This window comes from Astatotilapia calliptera, chromosome 22 (assembly GCF_900246225.1).
Source record: "Astatotilapia calliptera chromosome 22, fAstCal1.2, whole genome shotgun sequence".
Taxonomy (NCBI): domain Eukaryota; kingdom Metazoa; phylum Chordata; class Actinopteri; order Cichliformes; family Cichlidae; genus Astatotilapia; species Astatotilapia calliptera.
This window is the reverse complement of record NC_039322.1, coordinates 28136347-28156075: the sequence shown is the minus strand read 5'-3', so window position 1 is coordinate 28156075 and position 19729 is coordinate 28136347. Positions and strand designations below refer to the sequence as shown.

The 19729-nt window shown below is 42.1% G+C and overlaps 1 protein-coding gene across 2 annotated transcripts; it reads right to left on the bottom strand.

Annotated features, from left to right (window-relative positions):
• Window positions 1-14: 14 nt before the first annotated feature.
• On the bottom strand, window positions 15-18850 carry cpsf1 (cleavage and polyadenylation specific factor 1). 2 transcript variants are annotated; one of them, XM_026155957.1, is made up of 38 exons: window positions 18665-18850; window positions 18031-18196; window positions 17905-17932; window positions 17679-17812; window positions 17500-17580; window positions 17263-17414; window positions 15438-15584; window positions 15099-15238; window positions 14904-15014; window positions 14719-14812; window positions 14546-14633; window positions 13567-13710; window positions 13353-13404; window positions 13193-13266; window positions 13037-13111; window positions 12871-12951; window positions 12477-12572; window positions 12202-12384; window positions 11168-11309; window positions 10788-10966; window positions 10445-10581; window positions 10186-10366; window positions 7750-7956; window positions 7498-7587; window positions 7276-7422; window positions 7029-7181; window positions 6559-6675; window positions 6198-6288; window positions 5614-5698; window positions 4087-4228; window positions 3815-3967; window positions 2053-2229; window positions 1666-1732; window positions 1511-1558; window positions 1277-1432; window positions 487-616; window positions 258-396; window positions 15-181 (listed from the first exon to the last, which is right to left on the bottom strand). In XM_026155957.1, exons 2-38 carry the CDS (start codon window positions 18172-18174, stop codon window positions 134-136), a joined length of 4413 nt encoding a protein of 1470 aa, XP_026011742.1. In that variant the 5' UTR covers window positions 18175-18196; window positions 18665-18850; the 3' UTR covers window positions 15-133. The 2 variants fall into 2 exon arrangements, with proteins under 2 accessions (XP_026011742.1, XP_026011743.1); XM_026155958.1 differs by lacking the exon at window positions 18665-18850 and adding an exon at window positions 18300-18594.
• Between the last annotated feature and the right edge of the window lie 879 nt (window positions 18851-19729).

The window sequence follows — 19729 nt, the reverse complement described above, 5'->3', positions numbered from 1 at the left end:
CACACCAGTCTTGGTTTGTTTTTTTCCCTCTTTTATACAAAATATTCTAAGAAAACAAATCAAAGTTTCCATAACAAAAAGTCTTCTGTTCACTATAAAACAACTCAGTGAAGAAGAAGCAGGAATGTGGCGTTCAGAAATGAGCCGTTACTCTGTCGATCTCCAGAAGGTCATCCAGGATCTGCAGGGAGAAGGAAATTAAATGAGCGAAGAGCTGAGCTAACGGGAAGCTCCGGTCTGCTGTTCTGTGCACTCACGATGTCCTGAGTCGTCCCGATCTTCTTGGCCAGCTCGCTGCGCTCCATCGTGCTGAGGTACAGGTACTTGTTGAGGAGCTCTCCATCCAGGATGTTCTTCACAGGATTCTGAAGGCTCCGCCTGTCGCTGTGCAGCATTCTGGATACCATAGACAAACACGTCACTCACATCAGCATCCTGAACTGTAACGTTTCATAATTCATGTCAGAAAGCTGCAGTGCTGCTAACCTGAAGGCTTTTGGGTTCAGACCCGCGTGATGAGGCAGCATGGTGGTGAGCGCATTTTGCAACATCAGCAGACGGCGGTAAGTCTTCTCCTGCATGGGGAGGAGCAGGCCGATGCCTCCATCCAGGGTTGCTGTGGGAACATGATTAGTTCATATAGGGAACTGAAGCTTCTCATTACCATGTGATTCATACTGGTTGTGATTTGGCGATTGTGATAAGTTCACAAAATAAAATCAGCATAAATCAGTAACGACAATCGCCTCACTTTATATTGTAACGTAAAGACTCTGAGCAAGTGCTTTGGTGACAGTGGGAGGGAAAAACTCATTTTTAACAAGAACTTTTAGTTTAGTTTTAAAACACATCGTTTACAGTTTATTTTCAGTTACATCAAATTTCGTGTTTTAATTTACTTTCATATCCTCTCACCCCAACCGGTCGTAGCAGATGGCCCCGCCCCTCCCTGAGCCTGGTTCTGCTGGAGGGGAGTTTTTCCTTCCCAGTGTTGCCAAAGTGCTTGCTCATAGGGGGTCATATGAATGTTGGGTTTTCCTCTATCTATTATTGTACGATCTACTGTACAATGTAAAGCGCCTTGAGGCGACTGTTGTTGTGATTTGGCGCTACATAAATAAAACTGATATGAATTAAATTGAATATCTTTGGCTCACAGCACATTTGCAATGTTGTCACTGAATGTGATTCGGTAACATCAGCTTAGTTCAGTTAGTAAAAGGAATATTTGTTGGTATGAGTTTTGATTCTCCCGGTAAAGCCTTGTGCTACCCACCGAACCACGTGATGTGCTTGTTGTCCCAGGTTAGAGCCTTTTTGCTGCTAGCGTCCAGCGCCCCTCTGCACGGCATCCGCCAAAAAGTGTTGATGTTAGCTCCGGCGTTGAAGTCCGCTCGCCTCAGCAGGCGCATTCCTCCAAAGCTCTCTTTAGCTGCAACACACACACACGGAGCACTTAACAAGGACTGTGTAATTTTAAATTAAGTTACAAAACATCTACAGCACGTACCTTCAGGCAAATACATGTAAACATAGAGGTTCTTGTCTCGATCCGACACTGGAAGCAAGAGAACAGAAAAGCTTTGTGAGAAAACGATTTGATCATTAAAGTTTCTTTGTTGTTGTTGATTGTTTTTGTAAAATAAAGATTATTCCAGACGTTACCCAAGAATCCAAGCTGGTTGTTATCCACCATGAATTCGATGCTGTAGACTTCTAAAGGCTTTGCATCCTGTTGCCAAAACAATAAGAAAAGAGTTAAAACCCAACAGAGAAGGCTACAGGGCCCTGAATCATCCCCTGCTGCCAGAGCTGCTCTCGTCAAGATGAACCTGGCTGAAAGACATCAGTAATCACTCACAGATCTTCATCAGTACACCCTCCACTGTGTGCTGTAGCCACGGTTACTTAATCCTGATTTACACTCTCATACAGCACATCTTTCCTGACTGTTTACGACCCTGACTTCATTTGGGAATACTTGAAATGACAGATGTTTGAGTCTGGGACAGGCTCCACCCATTGAGTCGTGTCGTGGCGTTTCCTCCTCACCCTGCTGACAAGAGACAGCGTCTTGCTCTCCTCCTGGTAGCGCAGTAACGAGATGCTCTTCATCAAGTCAGCAGCCAGGATGAAATTCTTGATGCTGAACATCTGGTGGATGTAGAGCTGCGTGTCGATGAAGGCCATACCCGTCAGATCATTGTCCTTCAGGACCCACAGGAAGATCTGAAAGAGGAAGTTATACCATTTGTTTTTGCGGGCGACTCACCTCTTCGGGTGATTATCGCAGAATTTCAAAAATGAAACATTAAAGGTCATTTAAACTCCAGCGAGCATCCTGACAAAAAATTCAGTGGCTTAATAATAAGTGAGTTCAGATGAGAGGCAACCGGGCACAATCAGTCAGATTTCACTATCTGACTGATTGTGCAACATTTTCTAAAATATACAGTAGGGATGCACCGATACCGGTATCGGCCTCGATACCACATTTTCTAAAGTACTCGTACTCGTTAAAAGTCCCCCGATACCGGGGACCGATACCACGGTCTGAGACTTGTCTATGTTTGAGCGGCAGGTAAGGGGTTAATCACAGGCGCCGAGTGCCCGCCCCCAGGCCCCGAGTGCCCGCCCACAGGCCCCGAGTGCCCGCCCCCAGGCCCCGGCTGCAGCTCAGAGCTGAGAGAAGGGCAGGCGAGACAAGTCAGCCATGTGGAACTATTTCAAAGTGAACGAAGACGCGAAAAGAAACAGCACGTATTACATGCTCCAGTCCCTCATTGAGCAAAAGCGAGTGCTGGGGGTGTCCGAGCATGAACTCCCTGACTATCTCACCGCTCACCAATGGGCTCTTATGGAGACGACTGTTGCCATCCTCGCCCCCTTTGAGGAACTAACTAAAAAAGTGAGCAGCTACGACGCACTAGCCTCTGATGTCATCCCAGCTGTGACTGTGCTTGTGAGACTTCTAAACAGAGAAACAGACGAGTAAATACCTCTCAGCCCCATGTAGCAGTGTGGAAAGTGAAAGGCTTTTTAGCTCAGTGTCACACATTATAGATGAAAACAGAAACAGTCTGACTGCTGATAATGCAGAAAAGCTACTTTTCATAAAAAAAAACAAAAACCCTGCCACTCACTTGAGTCATCGTAGACTTGATGTTAATACCTACCTCAGTTGCACTGACTGCCACAGTTCTATTTTGGTGGATGTTGTTAGTTTATTCAAATATTGTGCACTAAATAGCAAAGATGTTTATTAATGCCCCTTGTGTTGTCCAAAGCGGCAGAGTTTACAACAAACTGAAAAAAATACTTGAGTTGCACTGTCACTGTTTAAATTTATTTTTCATAATTATTTATTCTGTAATATGTTGCATGCAACATGCTTTTCATTTTAAATAAATGTTCTTAATTCCAAACCAGTCCCTTGTTTTTTTTTTGTTAAATTATAGGACTAAAGCTGTTACCTGTAAATTTAAATCATGTTTTTATTAAGTACTCTGTATCGGTATTGGCGAGTACTGAAATGCAAGTACTCGTACTCGTTTCCAAAAAAGTGGTATCGGTGCATCCCTAATATACAGCAATAACAAACTTTTAAAAGTACTAAATTTTAATGGTGGACAACATTAAAGACCCTACAGTGTGACCCTTTTCACTGAGTGGGATGGTGTGTAGAGGCTGGATTAGAAAGCAGGCTAGGACTCCTCTGACCAGGTAAATGTTTGAGTACTGTTCAATAACCAGACCCAGTGTGACGGAGCACTGGTGTCGCTATATGCAGCCATGTCATGAGTGTTTTTCAGACCTTCTGGCCGATGGCTGACACCAGGTATCCGTTACAGTGACACAGAGCAGTCACCGGTCCCTTCTGCTCCTTCTCATAGAGCACTTTAAACTTGTTCTTGGTGAGGGGCTGGCCGGGCTCCGGCACCACTTCAATCACATCCAGGATCAGAATCTGAAGGTGAGACAAAATTGAAAAACAAAAAACGAATTTAATGGAAGTTAACAAAGCAGTTTTGTTACGAGGTGACATGTGGGAGGAAGAGACTAAATAATGTTTCATTTCCAGCTCACCCGGCCCCTGCAGGTGACCTCCTCCCCCTGCATCAGACACGTTCCTGCTGCGATGTAACCCTTCAGTCCAGACACAGTCTCCTGACTCCTCAGTGCCACCGTCTTCATGCACGTGACGTGTTCCCACTCCTCCAGGTCAATCCTTTATGGAGACAGACATCACAATCATTCACTCCTGTTAGCAACCATCTATCTATGATACAGCATCGTCCGGTCATAGATTATTGGGATTTATATGGCTGTATAGATTATATGTCAATATGGAGAAGGTGCTAGAAAGACTGCCAGCTCAGCAGGAAATCATCAATCAGGTACATATGGTCGAGCAGCCAGTGTGAGACGATTTTTTTCTCTGGGTGATTTTGTGACGATCGAAGCAACGCTGGGGGGGCTTTGAGTGGGGAAAAACACCCAAGTGTGCACTACGGGTGATTGATTTTTATTGTATAAATCATATACAGAGAGGGATACAAAGAACAGGGGATGTCAAACTGTGAGGTGGGTCACATTGGTGGGGCATGGAGGCCCAGGGGAAAAGCATGAGCGGAAAGTTGAATCAATATAAATTCTGAAGAGAAAATAAACATACTATATTGCACCATCAAGCAGACCTTTAGTTCACTAAAAGTCAAACCTGAACTTTTCTTTTGATAATGACTTGGGGAAAAGGAAGGTGAACTTTTTAAAGTGGGCGATTTGAGCAAAGCGAAAGAAAGCAGACCTAAAGCAGCAGCATGAAACTAAAATACTAAAACTGTTCTCCCGGGCTTAAACCAGGGAAACACTAGCTCACTAGTCTGAGTTATCTGCCTGTAACTAAGTTCTCCATCGTCCTTTGAAGAGGTCACGCTCTTATGCAAGTGAAGTGTGATCAAAGCGCTCAAAAAAGTTACATTACAGTAACTTGCAGTAAAGCAGCTGCTCTTTAGACACAGCATTTGAAGATACTTTCTGAGTGCATCTAAAACAGTTCGTTCAACTAAAAATGTTTCCTAATCTGAAGACTTTAAACTGGCAGAAAGCCTCAGCTGTCCCTGCTTCACAATAACAGATCAAATGATCCTGAATGGAAATGCACTTCAACATCAAACACAGGAATACAAAAGCTCAGTGCCCCAAAATATGCTGCTTAAGAAGACTGGGCCCGGCTTACATAATGCATCGTTCAGCTGCTGACAGAGAAGCACTCAGAGGAGCGCTAATAATAATGCAGAGTAGTTAATGAACAGGGACTTGGATAAACCACTCAATATTTTCAACTGATGAAGGTAAGCAGCCACGTGAGACTAAATTTATAGTCTACAACAACTTGGATAAATGGCCCAAGACTTTCAATTAAAGCCCACACTTCTCCCACAGTCTCCAGTGGAACAGCTCAGGGCAGGGAAAATGAGAAAATAAAACTGGCACAATCTGGGCTGGACCACTTTCTCCATGGCTGCCCAGTATCTATTAAAACGAAGCATTTCTATTGATTTCACAAACTGCACTATGGCTCTTTAAAGCAGTGCAATAAAAAGCTTTTACCGTGTGTTGGGAATGGCCTCCCAGCTCACTGGAGAGATGAGCTGGATTGAGAACTTCTCCTGCTGCGGATGAATGTAGCGTTCATCTGCAGGGGGCAAGAGGAGAAACATCAATGCTCTCTATTCACATGGAAACAAATCAGCCAAAGACAGATCAGATTTAAAAAGCTCAAATAGCCAACTAAAAGTAGTTTGTCAAATACTTCTAAATGATCCCCTGAAGTAACCGATAAATAGAACCTCCCTGTATTTAAACAGCAATTAATCTAATCTAAGGTCAAATATTCTGTATGTACTGAATCTATATTCTTTGAATAAAGGCTGTCAAGTGATCAGTGAATAACATTTTTGCTGGAAAGGCTGATCACTACTTTCATACATTGATAATATCAATACTACCAGTCCAATAGCATCGATACTTTGTTTCTATCCTCTGAGTTGAACTGTGCTAAATAAACAATTATTAATATTATTTATTAAATCTCTATATAATAATCTTTTTGTGTTGACTGTCAAGTCTGTTTTATTTCTACAGCACATTTAAACAACAGAAGGTGCTTTAGAGACGGTCTCCGAAACACTGACCTCGTTCTATGACTTCGTATTCCTTCTCCTCTCCTGTCATCCTCGGAATGCGTGTGCATGGTTCTTTCACACTGGTGCACACAGCATACACCTGAAAGGAAAAAATACAAAATCCCACTAAAAAAAAGGTTCACATCAAAGACTTAATCCCTTCAAAGTCACCCTGCATTGATTTTTTTTCTTTTCCAGTAAGAAAAACTTCAAGGCCAGAAGCCTTTCATCTCCTCGATCAATATGCTTTTATTTTGCATCGTGTTATCCGAGTGGATGTGTTTGAGTCCGGGGAATGTGTTTCGCCTCAAATGTGTGACGAGGCTTCAGCGCCTTTGGTGCTGTGAGGGCTTAGCGAGAAGAGCCTTGCCTTGGATTCCACGTGGTAGGAGACATAGTGGACGGTGCACCTCAGAGGGATTTTTCTGACTGGCCACGGGGCGTCGTAGGACAGATACGTGGGCAAAACGCTGATCCTTAGCTCGCCCTGTGAGAGAGCACACACACAGAAAAGCCTCAAGGATCTGATTTGGTTTGTTTACTTCCTGTAATGTCACTTCTGGCTTGCTTTAGTGATCTTCAAACACTTTCTCAGCTGAGACAATTAAACCTGGTGCTGTTCCAGAATAATTACGCTCCTTCCTCTGTGGTCTCTTTTCTTAACGTGTGCAAAAAAACACTGAATTTCTAAACTCTTCAGGACCTCCACGTTTATATTCATAAAGCTCTGAGGACAAAAATGTCTGCACGTCGTAATTTGTCTACCGATTTCATAATAAAAACCAGCTCAGTGCAGTCTAGTAAAGTATAACAATAAAATAAAACAAACAGTTCTTGTACCTGTTTGTTAAAGTACAGAAAACCTTTGGGGCAGTTGATATTATGGAAGGGGGAGAAAGACTCAATGGAGCCATCAATGGTCATTGGGTGAAGCCTCAACGCTCCACGAGACGTGACCAACATCCAGTGAGGAGACGGGCCGCAGATAAATACCTGGGATAGCAAAGACACAAAAAGACTCCTGGTTGCAGGGCTGTTTCTTGAATAACAAAGGTCTATAATTAGTTCTTAACAAAGGCATTCTTACTCCTGAGTATCCAGAGATGTCCTCAAAGTATCTGAACCTGGCAATCCGACCTTTCACGCCAGAATTTTCCTCGGTGGCACTGCTCTCTGCTTTCTTATCTTTCTTGAGCTTGGATTTCTTTTCCCTGAAGTTAATGTTGTGGGGTACCTGTGGAGAGTCCGGTGACACGGTTAATGAGGCGTCACCTAAGCTGACTTGATTTAATTTTATCAGTGCACACACTTTTTTGAAGCGGACTTTCAGGTTGTTTTGTGGCTGTTGTTGATCATACTGGAACGCTTCATAGATCAGAAGCTCTTGTTCAACGTGGACCTAGAAAACAATGAAAATGTAGTTGTTGTTTTTTACTATGGTTTGTTACATCTGGTGAATGATTAATATGACACAGCAGAAGTGACTGTAGAGTGTTGGGAGGTGGAGAAGAGTTTTCCAACACAACATCTGACCTTAGCACTGAAAACTGTAAAAACTCACCAGCAAATATGGTTTACTGTGATTGTTGCCAAGTGAAACCAAAGCGACTTCTTTGACTAATGGAATCTCTCCTTGACGGGTGACTTCTTCTTTTTTACCCTCCCCCTGTGTTGCCGATTGGCCAGAGGAACTGTCCACCAGCACCCTTTGGCCCACTGGGAAGTTCTTCACCAGGAACACCAAGCGCCAGTCTGGCAGCTGATAAATCTGTTCAAATAACCAGCAGTTAAAATGAGTGAATGCAGAAATAAGCCCTAATGTTCTTCTGATTCTTTACTGTACATACTGATCATGTGTTATTTTCAAGTTCAGTTTTATTGTATGTTCACACAAACTGTAACAAACTGCAAGTCAACATCCAGGAAAAAACTGGCTGTGAACCACAGATCAATCTGTTAAGTCAGCGGTCCCCAAGCCCCGGGAAATGAAATGTATGGTTTTCCGGGTTTTTATCGGTTTTCAGCGTTATTTTGTTATTGTTTTTATCGTTAACTCGGTTTTCCTGGGTCTTTTCACGTGTGTTATGAATAAATCTTCTTTTTTTCTGTGCCGGTACTAGTTTTATTTTGTTGTATTTATTCGCGACACCTTAAAGGCCGGTCCGTGAAAATATTGTCGGGCATAAACCGGTCCGTGGCGCAAAAAGGTCGGGGACCGCTGTGTTAAGTGATTAAATAATAAGTCTCTTGTGTGTTTCTTCAAAGTCATGCTAGAGTTGTACAACTGTGTTAAGATTACAAAGTGTAGCACACCTTTAAGCTAATTTAAAATAAAATCAAGCTGTGCACTACAACACCTCAGAATTATATCATGCATCGGAAATGAGTCTCCATCAGCTCAGAGTCACAGCTCTTTGGAAACAACTGAAACTTTCCAAAAACATTGTTTACTTTGTTGTGAAAGTAGCATCTCAGACACAGTGCTGGCTGCTTTTTGTCCATCAAGTGTCACAACTACTAAACTAAAGTGAAATGTACTTTCACTGAAAACAATATACCTTCGTGCTTCGCTGCATAAAACGTATGAAATACATTACTGTTCCTCTAGTTTCTAAAGTAGCCAGCAATACCTAGAAGCTGCAGAGCATCATGTCAACTTCAAACCCTCTAAAACCTCCCTGCTTTTTAGCTTTTGATTTTTTAAGCAGCTTGCTAGCTTATTTCTTCCCCTCCAACAGCACCTGATAAATCCTTTTTCCCAGGAAAACAATGTTTGCTTGGGAGTAGAATAACACAGATCACTTTAACCAAACTAATTTGGAAATTGCTAATTATGTCTGATTTAACAGTGTGCAGTACACAGTTTCAACATACTGAAAGATCAAACACTCATATTACCAATAACAGCTTAGCTGAGGCCAAGAGTCTTTTAACTGCATAAAAATCACTGACAAAGGAAGATGCAGCCATTAGTCCAATTACCTCTCACCTCAAGAAAACCAACAGAAAGAGCAAGTTATGTAAACAATCAGAACCAACTGTGGAGGGGGGCTTTAAAAGGCTGCCCCGAAGCTGATTATTCACTGGTTTAGATGAAGACTGAACTCAGATTTCTCAATCAAACATTTCTTGATCCATGTGACAGAGTGTGATGAGATTGTGGTTAAACTAATGAGCTAAAATAAATAGCTAAAACCTGAGGTGGTTTGATATTCTCCTTTAGCGCCAATTAGGGCTTAGTGACATGGAGTTTTCTACCTTTTTCCAAAGTGTTCATACTGTTAAGAGTTCCCTCAGAAAAGTCTTGCCAGTGTTTGAAGCTCTCCCACTCTCCCTCTGTTTGTAACATGAGGAAACACTGTAAATAAAAACTTATCTTCTTCAAAGCATCCAGACGTCTTTGAGGAAAAAAAAGTGAAAAATATTCAGTCTAGTCTGTGTGACTGTGCAGTTTTATTAGTTTGAATGTACACTAAACAACTGCAGTCACAAAATAACACAAACTGACCGAGGGCGCAGTAAATGAAGTTTCTAGTGGAGTGTGACGGCTTCACTTCATTGCTGAAGGAGCTTTCTGATGCCAGCAGAAGTGGTGAAAATGTTCTAAGATAGCAAACACTTGAAACCTTATTGATTCTTTTAGGTGTTTACAATCAGTGTGCTGCTGATTGTGTCCACAGCAGAAAATGGCTTTAGTTTGTGTGCAGGTCGGTACTGTAGGGAACGCACGGACTGTCCACAAGGACCTGATACAATCCCACTTCAGAGAAAATGAACCCTCCCCAGCTGAGTGCAGACGTTTTACCCAGTGCATTGATCATTACTTAAAAAAAAAAAAAAAAAACATCAAAAAGAAATACACGCTTTTAAATGTGACTTTAAATTACATCTCTCTTGTGAAAGTTCTAAAAGCATCTTACGTGTTTGTTTTCCATTGTAAATAGAATAAATGGTGAATCAGCATTCAGTAGATTCCAGTAAACAACTATCACCATACCTCCATCACTCCATTCTCCCTGATGATCATGCACCAATGGGTTGGCTCTGCTTTGCTCGAGGTCGCCTCGCTCCCAGACGTTGCCAGTGCCACAAAGCTGCGGTTCATATCTTCCTTGGCAGGCGTTGCACTCGCATTCGAGTCTCCGTACAGCATTTCCTCCTCGTCATCCACTGTGTTGCTGCACACGCATTTAATAACAGTCAGCAGTGTGAAGACTGGCTGAAGGCGTCAGTGAGGAGGCGAACTGAACTCTTACCTCATGTCATGGATGATGGTCTCTGCTTCAGACTGACTCCTGATGGTGTCCTCTTTGATGGAGCAGCTCACTTTGTTTTCTGTTGTAAACATTCCGCTCACGTCTCGGTAGGCGCACAGTGTGATGACACGAGATTGCTGTTAAATCAGAAACCAGTTTAACCAAGGTTAATACTGCTGAGAACCACATAAGAGCGTTTTGCAAATCCAGTTTCCATAAGAGAAAGACCGTCATGAACGCTGCCAATATTAAAGAAGTGAAACTGAGTCGGCCAACTCTGCTGGGTGAGCCTCACTGTGGCCAGCAGGGGGGGTGTTTGTTTTTGTGAACACCGGTCACTCACGCTGGGAATCTGTGGTTTCTGCAGTGCCAGTCGGTGCATCTTCCCCATGTACGAGTCAGACTTCAGCACAAACATGGTGACCACTCCCTCAGCAGTCATGATAACCACATATGGGTCAGCCACAGAGCAATGCACTATGGGAGAACCCAGGTCCACGGGGATGAAGTGGAGCTGTCTCACTGACAGAAAAAGAAAAAAAAAATTGTTAAAGGTATCACTCAAATGATGAACCAAAACAAACACACACACTAAAGTAACGCTTTTAAAACACAACAACTTGTTTTACTTTATTTAATGAGGTTTTTGTTTAACAGCTTCCAGCTGCAATTATTCAAAGCTAAGGACAAAAGTTACAAAATAAATAAACCAACTAATTGTACCTCCTTCCAGCAGACGAAGGCCCATGGGAGAGACCTGAATGATGTACTTGTTGTCCCCAATGTTCCCAGCATACACAGTGGGTCCCTGAGTCGCAAAACCACTGGTATCCAGCTCCATGATCTCCTGACCTGTTTGAAGGATCTTCAGGAAAACGCAAAGATGCTTACATCCAACTTCAAAAGCAGAGATGAAATAATAAACAGTCTACAAGATCAAGCAGCACCTTCAGGAGCTGAAAAATAAAGCCAAACTTTGAATTCCCTCTAATAGTCACTACCACAGACTGTATATGAGGATAAACACGTCGGTTTTGATTTCCATATTTTGGAAAGCTCTGGTTTACTGCTGTTCTTATTTTAAAGCCAAAAGCCAGTTTACTTGGCTTAGAGGGGTAAGTGCTAAGCTATCAACTAACACTATCAAGCTTGGTTAGCAAGCTGCATCCATGAACTGTGCATGACACACAGATATACATGTCTACTTAATGCTAAGATCCTTTCATTGGAGTCAGTGAACTGGACCTTCGCTATGTGTGTGCTTGTGTGTGTGAATGGGTGAATGACTGAATGTAGTGTAAAGCGCTTTGGGGTCCTTAGGGACATACAAATGCAGGCCATTTACCACTTGTGGTGCCTTCTGGAGCATTTGAACAGATTCGTCTAACATGTAATTTGCCTTGTTGTCCGGAACGATCTGTCCAATAAGTTTGTGCTCCAGTTTTAGTGAGTGAAGCTCTCGTTTTTTATTAGTTTGTTACTAATAAAAAGTTACCAGGTATCTGTGTGATTCACCCATACAAGTTAAATGATCATTTCATTTGAAGCGCTTGATTTCCGCTTCTAACGCTAACATTGAGGCTTCAAAAGGAGTTTAAAACTAACGAGTGGCATCACTGTAGCTACTTCCACCTTTTATATACAGTCTGTGTTCCATGTTTTAAATAATCTTTCTTGTCAAAGAAAAGCAGCAGAGTATCGGTTACAGTCTTTTACCACGACTTCAATCACAACAAAATCGATTAACATGTTTTTACCATTGTTGAATCTTCTCTGCTCAGAATGAGGAAGCCATGCTTCTTCGCATCATCCTCCATGGAAGGTTCCGTCTTCTTCTCCTCTTCCTCCTTTTCCACCTCCTCTTTGTCCTTTTCTCCCTCTTCACCATCATCACCCGTCTCAGCCTCAGCCCCATCCTCTGACTCGTCGCTTTTTGCAGCCTGTGAGAGGCGTAACAAGCATGTGAGTTTAAAAGGTGTCGCCAGCACTTATTTCCAATGTTTATTAGAGAAATAACAAAATAACACTTTACTGTTTTGTCTTCTTTGACGTCACTTGAGATCACAGTCCACATGTCGTGACAACCTGGCAACTCAAACGTAGTGACTACTTGGGGTCGGATGCTTCTCTGAGAACAGAATTTAACAAATTAACAAATGAAAGAAGGGGGAAAAAACGGACACACGATTCTACTGTTGTGACTCACACACGCTTCCCTGTGTGCGTTTTAATTATGCGCTGAGGATTGTTGTTTCTGGGGTGTTTACAGGCTACTCCGTCGATCTCTGAGGCAGCCCTGGTAGACCCAGACTTGACTTTAGCACCGTGACTGGACCTGTGGCAGACGGGCCTCGCGACCACAGGTTTTAGGACGGTGCGGTACCAGAAATCATGAATGAGAGACTGATCTAGTAAGGAGGTTTTACCTGAAGCACAGACAGGGCACCATTCTTGCCGAAGCCAGAGCAAACTACAACTTCCAGGTCAGGCTCAGGGTTGCTCTGAAACTGTGAGTGGAATAAAAAAAATTGAGCTGACAATTCATAACAGCTAACTGTAGCATTAATATAAGACTGTTTCAACTGTCTGTACCTCCTCGGACAGGAAAGCAGGTTCACCCATGGAGGCATTTGCACAAGGCCCAATGTTCAGTATGCTATCACACACCTGTGAAAGACAGAAAAAGACTCTTCCTCATCTTCTATGCACATCTACACCACAGTTAAGCTTAGCAGTTAAGCTTTTTACCTCAAAGGAGTAGGTGGCCAGCTGAGTGCCTGACTGGGCCTCACTTCCATACACTTCTATCTCATCCACCTCATCTGACAAAACAAAGAAGTCGAGTATAACACAGACTGGCAGTTCTCACACACGCTGCTATTGTGCACATGTCAAACAGGAAATGTACCGGTCCAATTGGTGGAGGATTCAACTCGCTTCTTTTTGCTTGGTGGTTCCTCCTAAAAGAAAGAAAGAAAGAAAGAAAAAAGAGACAACACGTCAAATAAAACACATCACCTTTCAAGCGCAGTGAGAAAAACTAGAAAATACTATATCTAAATTCAACGCTCAAACTAGCACCAAATCTAAGAATTGCTGTATTTAAGTTTGCACCAGCTCACTTGTTTGTCTTTGTCTTTTTCTTTGTCCTGCCTTTCTTTGCCTTCCTCCGCTGGCGTCTCCTGCAGTTTCTCTGTGTACTTCAGGAGCAGCGAGTTTCCGAGGCGGGAACCCAGGAAAAGGTATCCGGGCTCCATGGTCACCATCTAAGGAAGAAGAGTAATGTCAGGGGGTCCACAGTTACAAGCGAAGCTTTTAAGATCAATTTAAGTGTCATATTAAAGCAAATTTAAGAGCTGACATGGATGGAAAAACAAGTAATTACTCCTAAGCCTTTGGTCAAGAAATGATCATATTTCCATTTCCATAAGCTAACAAGTAGGATGGCCAGGATGACACCTAACCATTTCTAACTATTATTGTGGGTTTTCACTGTTGTATTGCAAGACATCCATCCATGCACTTCAGCTTATGCTTTTCAGGTCGCCAGTCTGTCGTGGGGCTAACACATAGACAGGAGACAACCATTCGCACTCACATTGACTCCCGCATTCACACCTATGGGCAATTTAGTGTTTCCAATTAACCTATCCCTATTAACTGCATGTCTTTGGACTGTGGGAGGAAGCCAGAGAACCCGGGGAGAACCCCAACCCTATTGCAAGACCTGCATTTTGTATTTTTAAAGATGTTAACAACCTGAAAGAGTCGGTGGAAAAAGAAAGCATTGAATGTAAACAGGACGACAGCAAACGTCAGTGTTCATCTGGTATCCATTGACCCAAGTTCAGTAATTATGATAGCCTAAACCTTTTTCACTGATGTATGTTTAAAGGTTAACAGTGGTTTGATTCTCTCCTGTTGGTATAACCCTCTGAATTAGAGCAGAGGGATAAAAAAAAGCAACGTTTGCCTGCTCAAATCCTGCTCCCTCATGTCCTCTGTGTCTGTCCACAGAAACATGACAGAACGAGTATGTTTAAGAAACAGAGCTCCTGTATCACCAGATCATCACTGCTCACAGTCAGAGGCAGGACTTACGCAGGTCGTCAGGACGCTGGCAGCAGCTTTGTCAAAGTGGAAAGCGCGCACGCTCCTCATGCCGTCAGTTATCAGTGTCAACACGTAACTGCAAAACAGCAGCAGCCAGTAAGAAATAATTTAATGTCATCAACATTTGCATGCATGCTGCTGGTAGTGTTACAATAACTCACATCTCCCCTCCTTTCAGCGAGATCACCATCTTGTCGTAAGCAATAAAGTCAGACTGACAACAGTCCAGCGTGAGCTTCACTTCATCTTGTACACCTGCACAACCGAGACATGGTATAGAGTGGTGAGCATCACAGCATACCCAGAGATACACGTACAGGCGTGGGTTTGAAATGATTAATCTTACGCAGAGGAAAGGCTGTGGTCCCATTTGTCTGAGAATTGAGCGAGACTCCGTAGGGAGGAACGCTCTGGTTCAGATAGAGCAGCGAATTCACAGCAAACACCACCACACCACCTGCAAACGTTTCAAGTGTGATCAGCACTCGCTTAATGCAAATTCATATCCAACAGAGCACTGACACGCTTCCTCAGAACTCACCGATGGGTTTGGGGACAGCCATGACCTGTGTACAATCAAAGGGCAGATTACTGAGAGACCAGATGACAGGATGAACCTTCTGCATGATGTTGAGGGAGATTGCAACAATGCTGCAAGTGTCCTGACGGACAGCCACACGCCTGGGGAAAAAAAGCATATAGGAGAAGTGACAATTCTGATAAAAGTGGCTGCTTAGAAACTCAAATTAATACCAAGTTGCCAATGCAGTGTTTCCAGATGCATACTTGACTTGGGCAGAACACCAAGCATATATTAGGCGACTCATTTTCGTATTTTTTTTTCCTTTCTCCTGACAGAACTGAATCTGTTCGCACTAACCCAGGCCATGTCTGGTTGGGCTCAAAAAGAATGAGCAACGTGGGCTCGTAGTAGCCGTGGAGGAACTTCATGTCAATGATGTTGAGGAGCTTCTCATCTAGTTCACGGACGTCAATGATGTAGCTGGGCAAGAAGCTGGATTTAGGTCTGGAGAAGAGATAAACAGACAGCGTTCATTTGAAAACTGCAGTAACATTAAAAGAAAAAGCATGTTTAGGTAACATCAAGTAGAGAGACGTTTATGAGGATCTAACATCCTTTTCTCTATTATTCTGTTTTATATACTCATTCATCAAATTCATGATGTAAAACAAGTTCATTTTGTTTTGTAATTGAATTCAAAAACAAGTTTCATATATTCTGTTCTCATGTAAAGTCAAGCGTTTCTGTTATAAGTTTCAAGAACACGACTTGTAGCTCATAAAAATCTGAAATACATCATCTCAAATTATTCAAACCATTTCATTTAAATTACAATTCAAATACTATGAATACAGTGCATCCCAAACTAGTTCACACAAAACCACAAACCCTCCAGAGAAGGAGTGTCATTGCTGAAAAGGCTGGCTGTTCTCAGAGTGCTGGATCAAAGCACTGTTCTGCACTGTTTGAAGAGCCTACTATGTAACATAAGAGGCTGATGTCTCCGCCCTTATTTCTGGTTGCGTGCTGGTGCATTAACTGTTAATTATCATGTGGTCGTGTCCAGGTGTTTTACATACAGTGCCCGTCACGATAGAAATAAATACAAAGTCTTCACTATTTGTGGTGGTTAGTTTTTTTTCCAGAGGCAAAAATATTTGTCCTTCAAGTTTTTCCACTTCTTTGTACAATTTCTCTCCAGGAATCTGCTGATTGTGACTCCTTATATTGATGTTGTGATTTTTATGGTTATTTTTAACAGTTTTTATCTTACTCATTTATGATTATTGATACAATATTTGCTAACAGTTGCGAGAAAGTAGCTTAAAATGCAAAGGAGGGATGGACAGCTGTGAACAGTTAATCACAGTAACTGTGGGTTGTGTCCACCTGATGTGTAGTCATGTTACGTTGTAAGTAACTGCACTGTTGCTCATTGGTCCAACTGTCCTCTTCTCAGGTGAAAGTAAAATTTCCCTTTCATTTGGAAATCAAACTTATAGAGTCATGAAGAAGAGTGCAGAGGCATGGACTCCAAGGTGTGTCAAGCCCAGTGTGACATTTCTACAGTCTGTGACAATTTGGGTGCAATGTGACCTGACAGTGTTCATGGCTGTTGGTCCGCTGTGTTTTATCAAGTGCAATGTCAACCTAACTTTCTACCAGCAAATTTTAATGCACTTCAACTTTCGACCTGCTGACAAGCTTTATGGAAATGCTGATCCTTTTCCAGCAGGACCCACCCACAGTGCCAAACCTTTGGCTGAGTAGTTTGCAGACAAAGTTACTGCCCTTAATTGACAAGCTCAGCCAAACTGAATTTCATGGAGAATTTATGGATTTTATCAAGCGACAGTTGAGAAATACTAAAATTGGAGGCAAGCTGAAGGTCACTATGAAAGCAGCCTGGGCTTTGATCACCTCTATCTGCCCCCCACTTATGCAGTAACTTGTGATAAAGCCCATGCACTGAGTGTATGAATGGACATGGTTCTCAGAAGTTTCATTTCTGTCTTTTGATTGATCCTAGCAAATAATCTAATGATTTCAGATACTGGTGTCCCTTTTTTTCTATGAACTGCATCACGCAAAGCTACTCTAGTAGAGTAAAAAAAAAAATCAAAACAACTGAGCTGGAACTGAGCGCAACAAATCAACTTTAATAATTGGATGTATAGCTTACCCTTCTCCAACGCCGCTCTCTTGTTCATCCGTTAGCGTGTCCTTTCGGAATGGCAGCACCACGAGTTTGGTGCCATAAACGAGCATTACAGCACAGCGATTCTCTGGATCTACACGGACAATGGGAATATGTACATTCTGTACAAAGCCATCCTGAAAATACAAGAACAGTTATATTCACAGTTGAGTCACTTTGACACATGAACATAAACTCAGGTTTATTTTTGTTGCTACATACTCTGAGCTCTGGCTCCTCAAAGTAATGAAGAGACAGTGTCTTAAGATCATGTGTCCCAGGATCATACTCTACCACAGACAGCTGGTGAGAGACAAAGCACAGGCAAAGGTCACTGAGAAACAATTCTAGGGGTAAACAGCATGGTTTATTTAAGCAGCACACTGCTTGCTCTATAATACCTTTGCATCTTTGAAACTCAAAAGGAGTGCATCTCTGCTGGCTCCAACAAGTTGTACACTGGCCATAGACATGATGTTCCCAAAGAGAGAAAAGGAAGCCACCTGCTCCAGCTTCTCTTTGCGAGATTTGGAATCTGCACAAGAAAAGCTGAGACTCAGCAAAACAACAAACATTTTTTTACCAACAGTAAAATTGTATTTGAATGAGATGCTTTCTTTGACATACCAGATGACTTGTCAGCCTTTGAAGTACTCTGAAATAACACAAATGTGGCATACGTCAAAAAGCCCTTTCATGCTTGTGTTAAAAAAAAGGCACAAAGAAAAAGGGGAATCTTAGAGTTAAAGTTACCTCCACATCATGAATGATCCTGTAAACAAACAGTTGAGACGTTCCAGCTACGACCAGGTTCTTCTCCTTACTGGATATAAAATTGCAGTAGACAGAAAACTCCACTGAGGTCGGTGTGTGGGCTTGTCTGTACACGGCATACATGGTGGCAGGCTGCCCTCAGCATCTAACAGGTGAAAACACTCACGTCAAGACCTCTGACATCACTTCACCACTAAAACGATCGGTACACAGGTATGTGTGTATCTACGTTAAACAAAATTACCCACAAAAACTGCACAGACAGTCCGAGGGCCGTTTTATAGATTACGTCAGTGTACGCTTAAATAGGCTTCATAATGATCAAATGCTAGCTAGCTGATGACATACCCGAAAACAGCGCTACATTTTCTCTGTTTTTCAGTTATTAGCATTTATTCTGATAACTGGTTTAACTTAACCAGCGATATCCACTCGTGTTGTTAGGCTCAGCTTTAGTTTAGCTAGCTTCGAATAGCAAATGTATGGGAAAAGCCGGTTATGTTAGCTGCCTTAGCAGCACGCTAACGTTCCCATTTGTAGCTGGCATGGCATTGTAACAGGATACCGTTTTTCAAATGTTTTCACAAGCAGTGAATGTAACGCGTGGACGTACCTATGTCCGTCACGTTATCTGAGTTTGCAGCTTTATTGTTTCCTCCCTTGTTCACACTGAGCGTGACATATTTTGTGTGATACTAACTTAAGCTAGCTAACCGATAGCAAGGTTAGCTGTCGTTGTTGTGGCTGCGTTGGTCTTCTTCTTCGTGTTCTTTTTTTTTTTTTGCCAACCACTCCAATGCACATTAGCGCCACCTATATTTAGCATTTTGATAGCAGCTGCTGTCTCAGAGTTACTTGTGTGTGTAAAGATCTTAAACAAATGAAGAGTAAAGGGGGCAGAGCTTATCAGTCTGTGGCGCTAAGGCTTTGTAACAGTGTCCCTCTACAATTACATTTATTTAGCTGACTCTGTGGATTCTTTAAAAGTAGCTAAAATCTTTTTTGTTTAATCAGGCTTTTTGTTGATTCTTTTACTGATTGTATTGTGTTCTGTTTATGATTTTTTTTTTAAATTACATTTTAATGGCATTTAATTTTCTTATCTTACTGAATGTTGTGTACAGCATTTGTCCACACTTGTCAGTGAAAGACAGCTTCAAAATCATTTCTTACTTATTAAAGCCAAGTTTATCCCAGCAGAGTGCGCCAAGCGAGTCATTTTTTAAAATAGGTTTTGTCAATGAGTGTGTAGATCCCACATGTGTTACAGGTACATCACATAATGAGGATTCATTGATATTGGGTGCTGCTCTCACCTTAACAATAAAATGTATAAGGAAACATAAATCAGAATACTTTATTGATCCCTAGGGGAAATTATTTATTATTTATTTAAATAAATGTAAAGAAGTGGTATCCCTTAATCCATAGTTTAATATGATTGGTCTGCTCACAATTTGCAGCTATAAGAGCTTCAAGTCTTCTGGGAAGGCTTTTCACGGGGTTTATGAGTTGTTGAGCTTAGGCTGAACTACTGTCGTTCCCAATCGCTTCCACTTTGTTTTAATACCACTAAAAGCTCACCGTGGAATATTTAGTAGTGAGAAAATTTCACGACTGGACTGGTTGCACAGGTGGCATCCTATCACGGTACCATGTTGGTATTCACTGAGCTCCT

Coding starts and splice junctions, on each gene's coding strand:
- cpsf1 (XM_026155957.1), bottom strand. CDS start 18,174: ATGTATGCCGTGTACAGACAAGCCCACACACCGACCTCAGTGGAGTTT. Junction 12,952..13,036: donor CTGCTTTCCTGTCCGAGGAG/GTACAGACAGTT, acceptor TTCCACTCACAG/TTTCAGAGCAACCCTGAGCC. Junction 7,423..7,497: donor TGAAAGTCCGCTTCAAAAAA/GTGTGTGCACTG, acceptor GACTCTCCACAG/GTACCCCACAACATTAACTT.